Raw genomic sequence first — 9,989 nt, forward strand, 5'->3', positions numbered from 1 at the left:
ACACTGCACCCCCCACATCCCACCTTGCACCCCACCTTACACACCGCACACCTCACCTTACACATCTTACACACCCCACCTTACACACTGCACACCTCACCTTACATATCTTACACACCCCACACCCCATCCTTACACACCCCATCCTTACACACCCCACACACCCCACTCCCCAGCCCCTGTGCACTGCCGCTCCTGCAGAAGCTCAGCAGCAGCCCCAGGCGACCTCAAGCCCCATGGCATCACCCAGCTCTGGTGACTCAGCTAAACCAGGATCCACGCAGCGTCCCCGTGGGTTTTATTTCCCACTCACTCTTTTGTTGCAGACACATCACTGAGCCTTCCCCACCGCCACGGCCACGCTCTCCTGGCTCTGGGTACCGGCTGCCGAGGGCCAGCGAAGCAGCTGCATCTCAAACTGAACCGTCAGCGGCACCGGCTGGAGCCCTCGGCCCTCCTCCAGTTTAGCAGAATCTTTGTTTTTTCTTTTTCCTGTGGAAAGATGTAAATGTGTCACTATCTTGACAAAATCACCCTAAAAGCAGCAGTGTGCGGGGCGGGGGGGAAATGCCCACGGTGTGTCAGCACTGACTTCTGGGCCTCGAGGGAAAATCTATTTGACTATGACTTCAGGTAAGAAGCCCAAAAAGCATCTTTAAGCAGGCAATCAATTTGGGTATAATCTTGCTTTTTGTTGTTAAATTCCCTTATAATCCCTAGGAAAAAAGAAAGATGCAGAAATAAATAATTTCTAGGATCCTGGAAAATCAAGCGTGGGGTAAAATAAGACCTATGTGAGACTACTTCTGAAGACATCCTGCAATGGCTGGGCAAATTGTTTGCTCAAGACAAAGCTTGCTGCCTTTCCTCCTCGAGCCATCTGGAAGGGATCCCAGCTCCTCTGAGAGGACTTATTATTTGTGTGCATTTGCCGACTGAGGGATGCAAATCAGTCTCAGCTCCCGGCTGTGAGAGTGCTGGTCCCTACGCAGCCTCGCTGGACACACGGCTACCACGGAGCAAGGGCTGGGAGCTGTCCCCACGCCTCGGAGCACGGCCACTGCCGCAGCTCCAAGGTGGTACAGGGTACCCAGGTGATGAGCAAGTGCCGAAGGCCCACGGTGCCCTTTGGTGACTCACGGAGCAGCCAGGGCTTGCCGACACTGCGTGCAACAGCGTTTGAGCAGCCCACCTGCCCACCTCCCCAGCTCAGCCACCCCGGCCGCAATCGGGGTGTACTTGTGAGTCATGAGCCACAGCGGAGCGCACGGCCACGGGACACTGCCGGCACTGAGTGTAGCAAGCTGGGGGGGCAGCTGATTTTTAGGCACTACCTTTTTGAAGTACGCACTCGGCAGCCTTGCTGTGCAGCCGGCCAGCCTCCACCTGCACAGGCATAAGGGGGCACCAAATTAAGCGCAAGTCCCTAATCCCTCTGGGTTTCCTGCACCAGCAGTGGCTTTCTGTGCACCATCTCCAGCCACACAACTCCCCGCAGTAAGGGTTCTTTCTCGCTCAAGCTGAAGGGAAGATCTGCGTGCACCCTGACCACAGGCACTGGGCTGGAAAGGAAGTCAAAAATACCACTGCTAAACTTCAGCTGTTTGACAGCAGCTCCCTGCTTCAGCAACAGTCTGAGCACATATTGCGAATACACATCTTCTGGGGAACAGTAATTCAAGGAGTTTTTTTTTTCTTCAAGTAGCTGGGAAGGCCAACAGGCTTCTTCGAGCATAGACACAGCCTAGGACTGCAGGGCTCTGAAATCCTCCCCAAAGCCAGGGACCCTGCTGTGGGTGATAGGGGATGGAAAAGCAGCCCAGAGCTCTTGGGGAAGAGAGTTAATTACACCCTTAAATTACCCACTAAATCTGATGCCAGAGCAGGGACATGAGGCTCCTTTGGTAGCTCCAAGCAGTGCTGGGGAGGCCTGGCCCACTCCGTGCTCTCCTTGACCCCTGAGCAGCTTTTCAGCATCGCCCTGCTACCCCTTCCCTCCCCGACTTCCTTCTCCTCTTGCATTACCCCTCTGATGTGCTGGCACTGCTATTTTTGTAGTCAAAACAAGATAGCTGGAAAAATAACCTGCAAGAGGCAGGGTGAGGTTTGTCTCTGGCGGATTAAGCAACACTGCTGGCTGTGCAGACTCTGAGCTCTGCACCGGGGAGGCAGGGGACAGACGTCAGGGGCTGGGGTGGTCTCTTCATGGGTGACAACAGACCGGGGTCTGTTCCTGGCCCCGCCATGGGCTGGCTGGGGCACCTGGGGCTCTGTGTGCATCTCGTCTCTAAACTAGAAAGAACAATAATCCCCTCTGCGAAGTGCTTTGAGATGTGAGTTGGAAAGGGATGAGGACCTTATTATGCATCCCAGACAGCACTCCCCCCAGCTGCCCATGCCAGCCCTCGCCACTGGCCACATTTGGCAGCCAACGCAGTGGGCAGCACATCTCTCACCCAAAATCTGCTTTGCCCTTCCCCCCTGGCATGCAGAGCTGGTAGGTGTGTGTCACTCCCAGGACAGCCAGCAGCCCACCCTTGGTGCTTGTTCAGACACGGATTCAACAAGGTGTCCGGGCGTGTGTCTAATCTTACAGCCCCCACAGTCAATGGAGGTATTCACATCCTGAAGCTCAGGATGTGAGTAAGCGCCCTGCTCCGCAGAGCTGGCAGGGTGGTGGGGACCTGCGGCTGCCTCCAGGCCGGGCACCGCTGCAGTTGGCTCTCGCACACGCCATCCTCCGCCCTGCCAGCTCTAGTCTCTGTCACCTTTGGCAGACGCCATGGTTTTCCGGCTGGCCTGACTTTCTTTCTCTGCTTTTGGTTTTTTGCTCTTGTCTTTGTCTCCTTTCCTGTCCTGTGGAGAGAGATGTTTCCATAGTTAGACTGTGTTGAAATTCACTGCCCACATTCAGTCTTGTGACAGCCATCACCATCTGGGTTCTGTCACCAGGATTTAAAGGGCAGAGGAAAGAGGTGAGGGCAAGCAGGAGTACAGCAGAGGGGCTGCTCAGAAAAGAGAATCCAGGAAACAGAAAGTGTCGGTACAGCTGGTGCATGTTGCCATGCTGAGAGAGAGAGCATCAGAGGAAGCACGAGTGTCTGCTTTCATAGTCTCAAATGGAAAAATAAGCTAATCTATTTTCCTAGGCCCATAAAAATTAGCAGTACTTATTGCTAATATCAACATTAAATAATACCAGCAACAATGGATGTTGCTTAGGCAGGGCTATTTCATCCCCATTTTATGGAGAGGAGAACTGAGGGATGGATGGGAGGGATGCCCAGGCCAGCGAGGACACAGCAGGCTGCAGGGCAGGTTATGCCTAACCCCAGCCTGCAGCACTGCCTATCCCTGGCAGCCCTGCCCTGGGACACGCTCCTTACCTTTTCCTTCAGACTCGGTGGCTGCAGTGGTTCCTCAGTGATCAGGATCCCAAAGTCACACACAGTTGCCACCAGGTCCTCGGTGGCCAGCAGGGCTTCCAGGGTCACCCTCCCGGTGCCCAGGGTCCTCCGAATGGGAGGGTCGCTGCGGAGTTCACATGGCTTCTCCTTCTTCTTCTCCTTTTTCCGCTTGTCCCTGGGCACAGGACCCTGCAGGGCACCAGCGCAGGGACAAGCTTCAGCAGAGGGTTGGAGTCCCTTTATCAGACAGTAAGCAACCCCAGCCCAGCCCCCTGCCCACCACTGCATCCAGCCCAAGATGTGTGTAAAACAGCTCCTGCCTTCCTCCCATAGCAAGGGGGGACTTTGGTGAGAGGTCTAGGATGGAGGGGAGATTCTCTGACACACAAAACTGATCCAGGAGAAGGGCCCTTGTTCCTCCATCATTATTTTTTGCAACTCAGATGTTATTTGGACATTGTTCTCTGCCAGAATCCTACCTTGGCACCATCCTTCTGCAGCCCCCATCCTGCCTTCCTATTCGTGGCCGCATTTTCTTCTGGATCAGCATCGACAGGCCATGAGAGCACCTGCCCGGAGAGACAAGCTGCTGCTGCAGAGGCTGGGGATGCCCGAGGACCCTGGCCTAGGGTCACCACCCTCCCAGGCTGCCTCCCAGAGGGAACACAATACCACTGCTGGGCCTCCCAGCAGCTCTTTCCCCTTTCATCCCGCTCTGGCACACGCTCACCTTCTCCTCCACAACTGAGACAATCGTTCCAGCTGCCAGGTAGGACTTCAGCCCCACTAAGTCCTTGGCAGTGTGCTCCTTCCTGTAGCTGCACTCGATGGTGTCTGCCCAGGGCTTTCCAGGGGTGACAAACACCTTTGCTGTGCAGGGACACAAAAAAGCTCTGAGAAGAGACCTCTCCATACTGAGGATGAAGGACCCCCGGGACATGACTGGTGCCAATTCATTATCCATCAGTCTCAGTAACGGCCCAGCTGCAGCTGATGCTGCGAGGGACATCCTGATGCCACCATGTGCCAGGAAGAGCCATAAACCTGCCCGGAGTAGTGGGGCAGGGGATTTATAATTCCTCATTACCAGAGTGGGCCTTGGGCTCCTCTGTGGCTGCAGGCTCCCGCTGGCTTTCTGTGTCTCGAGCAGAGCTGTCCACAGCCAGGGTGGCTGCCACAGGACTCTGATGGATTGTCGTCACCTGGAACAGAGAGAGATCTCTTGGCAGGGTTTGTCTGGTTCTGTTTGCTTCAGGACCAGGGGACAGAGCTGCCTCCAAAATCCCATTCCCCGACCCACCCTCATCATGGGAAGAAGGGGCACCAGTGCCAGGGAAAGGGTCTGCTGCAGTCAGCGGGAGGGGGGGCTGCAAATGCGCTCCCACACGCAGAGCAGTGCTGGACTCCCCGAGAGGGATAGGGAATGTGGGCAGCAGGGACTTGTCCTGCCAGATGTGGCCACACATGAATTCTGTCCCCAGTACTGCTCCTGCCCATGCCAGGTCCATTACGAACGGTCTCACTCCACAGCCTGGAGGTGAAGTCCCCCTTGCTGTGACCTGCCACTTTCAGGAGCTCAATTAAGTACAAACCTTAGTGCTGCTACCGTCGTCGATCTCCTCTCCCTCCACAAACTCATACATCACACAGTAGCTGTAGGTGATCACTGGAGCCTTGGAGCCAACCTCCAGCTGCTGAAGAGCGCTGGGATCAGGGACTCCCTTGATTTCCCCAACACTCACAACCACTCGTGCTTCACTCCTGATCAGCTCTAAAAGGAAGACAATCTTGCTATGAAGCTGCAGCATGCTCCTTCCAGAGTGAGGAAGGTACAGAGCAAGCAGAAACCCCCAGGACGCGTGTCCCACCACCTGGCATCCCTCCCTGCCACCCTGTGCTAACACTGCGACAAGCCACATGGGGTCACTCCAAAGCCACGCAAACACAGAATCACAGAATGGTTTGGGTTGGAAGGGACCTTTAAGGGTCATCTAGTCCCCCCCCCCCCCTCAATCAGCACGGACATCTTCCACTAGATCAGGTTGCTCAGAGCCCCATCCAGCCTGACCTTGAATGTTTCCAGAGATGGGGCATCTACCACCTCTCTGGGCAACCTGTGCCAGTGTTTCACCACCCTCATTGTGAAAAATTTATTTCTTATATCTAGTCTAAATCTACCTTCCTTTACTTTAGAACAATTACCATTTAAAACCAAAACCATTTAAAACCATTACCTCTTGTCCTGTTACAACAGGCGTTCCTAAAAAGTCTGTCCCCATCTTCTGGCTTGGTTGTTTTGCCTCCCCGCTTAACATTTTAGACTCCAAAGAGCACATGCAGCACTTAAACTCATTGAGTAGTGGCCATCAAGAGTGGCTTCCCACCCTTGGGTGTCCCCAGCCCCCTGCTCTCGTCTCAGTCGGGGATGTGTCATGCTGCAGAGGTGGCACTGCTTCGTGCAGACAGTGCAGCACCCATGTGAGCACTTCCCCAGTGGAGATGTTCCTCTTTCAGCAGCTCAAGAGGGAAACGCACAGTCTGAAACCAGACGGTGTCTAGGAAGCAAAGATGGGGGTAGGCCATGACACCGAGGCAGTGCTACGACTAGGTTGTTCTTGCAGTCTTTGGACCTGACTAAGGCTAAAACTACCTCGATTGTACTTACATTGCCGCAGGGTCCTCTGCTCATCTCCCCACTTGTACTAGTGGGGTAAAAAGGCACAGAGAAAGATCTCCATTTGAGGAGAGGCAAGAAGGAAGTCAATACTGGATCCAGAGTTTGCCCTGAGGACTCCTAGCTCAACTGCGACGAAACCACCTCCCAAATCACAGAGTCAGCACAGACGGGTTCAAAGGCAAAGGCTCACCTGGCTGCCTCGTCAAACCATGGAACTGGTGCCTCTCGTCAGGCCCTATGTGGATGTCATCGAGGACTGAAAGCTTGGGCAGGCTGTCCACGAGGAAGCCTCTGTAAGTGGGAATGAGAGCCAGTGGATTCCCTTGGAGCACCAGGATGCGGAGCTTCTGCAGACTGGACAGTTGGGAGACCAGCCCCAGCAGATCCGTGAAGTTGTTAAAGCTCAGGTCAAGGGAGACAAGATTTGGCCTAAGGAGACAACCCAGAGAAGAAGGTTAGGCAAACAGCACCCATCTGAGGATAGAGAGCTACTGCCCTGGGTCAAAAAAAGAAACAAAAATTGTGTTTCCCCAGCACAAACCAAGTCAAACTAGGGAATCCAAATTCCTAAGCCATATAGTCCATTGCCAGTCTGCCTCACAACTCAAAACTGTGTTTCTTTAGCATCCATTAACCACTCCACTGCATCAATCGGTGATGCAGCCTGAGCTTTAGATCCTGCCCAAGGCAGACTCCTATCAGGGGCTTTGGGAAGGGCATGGAAAAAGGAAGCTGCCCAGGGACATGGGAACTGCAGTGGGCAGTGTGTCAAGGCAGCTCCACAGGTGATCTCCCCATTCCACCCCTTGGTCACGGTCCAGGACAATGTCTGAATGTGAGACAGCAAACAGAGACAGACTGCTCTGCGCAGGCAATGGACACAGAGCAAAAAACCAACCCTGCTGAAGGGCTGTAACTTCCTAACACATGCCACCTTGATGGCCTGAGGTCATCTGTTCACATCTGCCCACCTCCCTTTCAGGAGCCCACGTTCAGCCTGCAGCATTACCAGAAAGCCGCAGTGAGGTACTTGTCCTGCGAAGGGCCACGCAGTCTGTTGTATCCCAGCCCCAGGTACTGGAGCTCTGGAGGAGGCTGAGCGCACAGATCCTGGAGATTGGCCACAGCGTTGCAGCAGAGCTCCAGGACCTGCCCGGGGCAGAGGGAACAACAAACACTCTTTGCAATGAGCTGTTCCGAGCACTCCCTCGAGCTGTTCGGTTGGCGTTGCGTTCCCAGACGGGACCTCCTTCCCCATCCTGCTGTTGCAAGGTATTGCTTGCTCACCTTCAGTGTCCGGGGCAGGTTGGCCGAGGTTATCCTCCTGATCTGGTTGGCACTGAGGATGAGCTCCTCCAGCTGCTGCAACTGCAACAGACCCTGGTCAACCTCCTCCACCTGCAAAGAGTTGGGTTTGGCCAACGCGTCCCTGAGCCACGTCATGACCAAGGTGACGTGGACATGTAGTGTTGATCCGTGTGACATACATGTAACACGGACTAGTGCAACACACAGGGTGGGGGGGCCAGTAGCTCTACCCCAGCTGCAATAGTGGCATCTAGGAAGACCCTGGGATGGGGAGGGTGACTTTTTCCCAGGATATTTTCCCATTTTCCCTCCCAACAGGAAGAAGTGGTTTTCTGGCCTGGAGACGGGTAGCTTTACGGGCACCAGCAGCTGCACTTACTCCCTTGCCAACGATACGCAGGGACCTGAGGACCTGGAAGACATTGGAGCCGCGGACGAGTTCAGGTGCCAGCACAGCCATTTCCCGCAGGTGCTGGTCCTGGGGGCTGCAGTCTGGCGGCAGGGCCCAGGGGCTGTGCCAGTCGCTCAGCAGCTCCATCAGCGCCTCAGGACTCTCCTCGCCAAGTGGCGTGGCCTCCTCCTGCCCAGCTGGGTCTGCCCTCTGCCCTGGCTGGCCTCCACGGGGGCTCCTGCGTGCATTGAAACGGGACTTGTTCTGCAGAGAGGGAGAGAGGAGAGGCAGTGACAGTCCTGCAGACCACAGACCCCCCTGCCACGTCCCACGGCTGTACCCCTCGGCCCCCTACCCAGCTGCCAAGGCCACAGGGGAAGTCCTGCAGACTCAGGTGCCGCAGGTGCTCCTGAAAAGCAGCCGAGATGCTGCAGCGGCCAGGTGCTGCCATCCAGCCCCAGCTCGGCAGGGAATTCCCTGGCTTGGCAGCAGCGTCCCTGTCGCTAGGAGACGGCGAGGACACGGATGCCCTGGAGACCGAGGACCAAGCTCTGCAAGTGGGGCTGCGGAGCGAGCCTGGGATGGCATCGAGGTCCCCAAACTGGGAATAAATCCCTGGTTTTCTGGATCTCCCCCCTGGGTTCTGGGGGCTGCTCCCCACCAGGGCAAGAGCGGGCGGTCTCATGCGGCGTTTGCAGGGGGCAGCGTCAGCCCTGTGCCCTGGCCAAGGACCTGTGGCATGGCATGCGGCATTTCACTTATCTACATCCTGAGTGTCACTCAAGTTTCGGGGAGGAAGCAGTCAGGTTCTCAGTTAGCTGTAAAAGCACTGCTGTTCACTTGCAGCGCAAGGCCATCGGAAAACAAAGTTCACAGCTAAAAATACCAGCTCCCACACCTGGAAAAAGTAGATGAGTCCCAGGAACAAAAGCCACAGGTCTGTCTCAGGTCAGATTCAGGTCTCCGTGCTCAGAGGTTTATTTGCTTTTTCCAGCAATAGGTGTTGAGGTAGTGGCTACAAATTCCATTTCAGGGAGTCTACAGAGCAGCCTGTGTCAGCAAAACTTCACCAAATGAATTGCAGATTTTCTGTGGCATCTGGCAGTTACGTGGTGGAAAGCTGAACTTCCACTCGGTTTGGGTTTTACAGTACGGATGCCGATCTGCTCCCTTATCGGCTCAGCAGCTTATCACAGCTATGTACAGATAGGCAAGGATGTGCAGAGCATGCACACCCCGAGAGACAGTGGCATGCCATGGAATGGAATAACCAGGTAAACTTCTATCCTCAGCTCAGTAGAAAATGAAGTCAAATCTTCCAAAAATCTTTGAAAAAACATTATATCAGTGGTTGAACCGTGTTTTATGGAAAAGCCAAGCTGTTTCTCCTATTTGTATCACCGTTACAAATAACTGGACCCCATTGTCATCGGCCCCGCTCTCGGAGGAAGAACTGGCTGCGGTTCCTTGTCTGTCCTCCCTGGCAGTACCCATCTGGGGCAGCTGGAAGAGGACTGGCAGTGCCTGATGCCCAATGGTCTCTTGTGTGTGCAAGCTCACACATCTTCCATGTCTCGCAACGCACTGCAGGGCACTAACCTGCTGCATCTCTCTGCTTTTTTGGTGCTTCCAAACAAGCAACCCTCCAAGAGCACCCTTCTACCTGAAAGGAGCCATGTGTACCCATCGTTGTCTTTGTAGGGATGTTCCTAAAGAACACCCTGAACATCTCTCTCTCTTTCTTTCTCCATTTTACCTCAAATAATAATAAAAACCTCCATTAAAAAACGTGTCTGCCAGAACTGTCCTTTTCTGATTCTTCTCCAGCACTCCTCCACGCTGCCTGCTGCCTCATGCCGTAGGCCATGATTAACTCATTCTCTTTTTTTGCATTGTTTAGCACCTGGGAACACAGGTTGTGCAAGAAGAAATGCATCCCTGTGGGATGGCTCCATCCCTTTGCTTGGCTGTCCGGGGCTCCCTTGCAGCATGTGGCGGAACCACATTCAGTTTGTGAATCTCCATTATTGTGGCTTCAAGCAAACAACTGAGGCCTGAAGTTACAGGCTGGTGGGACCTCCAGTGCAACATAGTACAGGGGAAATGTCTACTCCCATTTCAAGCCTTGGACATCAGTTCAGCCCAGAGAACAGACGTTGTACCAGTCCTAGGCACTTCAGAGGAGCTCATGCGCACACCAAGCTTT

At 54.5% G+C, this 9,989-nt stretch overlaps 1 protein-coding gene across 1 annotated transcript; it reads right to left on the reverse strand.

Moving 5' to 3' along the window:
• Positions 1-331: 331 nt before the first annotated feature.
• On the reverse strand, positions 332-8,234 carry LRRC43 (leucine rich repeat containing 43). Its single transcript, XM_009708232.1, has 12 exons — positions 8,139-8,234; positions 7,772-8,047; positions 7,372-7,482; positions 7,094-7,233; positions 6,275-6,513; positions 5,014-5,178; positions 4,495-4,626; positions 4,138-4,277; positions 3,887-3,976; positions 3,378-3,596; positions 2,769-2,856; positions 332-492 (listed from the first exon to the last, which is right to left on the reverse strand). Exons 1-12 carry the CDS (start codon positions 8,232-8,234, stop codon positions 332-334), a joined length of 1,857 nt encoding a protein of 618 aa, XP_009706534.1.
• Positions 8,235-9,989: the final 1,755 nt, after the last annotated feature.

Source organism: Cariama cristata, unplaced genomic scaffold, assembly GCF_000690535.1.
Source record: "Cariama cristata isolate BGI_N322 unplaced genomic scaffold, ASM69053v1 scaffold4509, whole genome shotgun sequence".
Lineage (NCBI taxonomy): Eukaryota > Metazoa > Chordata > Aves > Cariamiformes > Cariamidae > Cariama > Cariama cristata.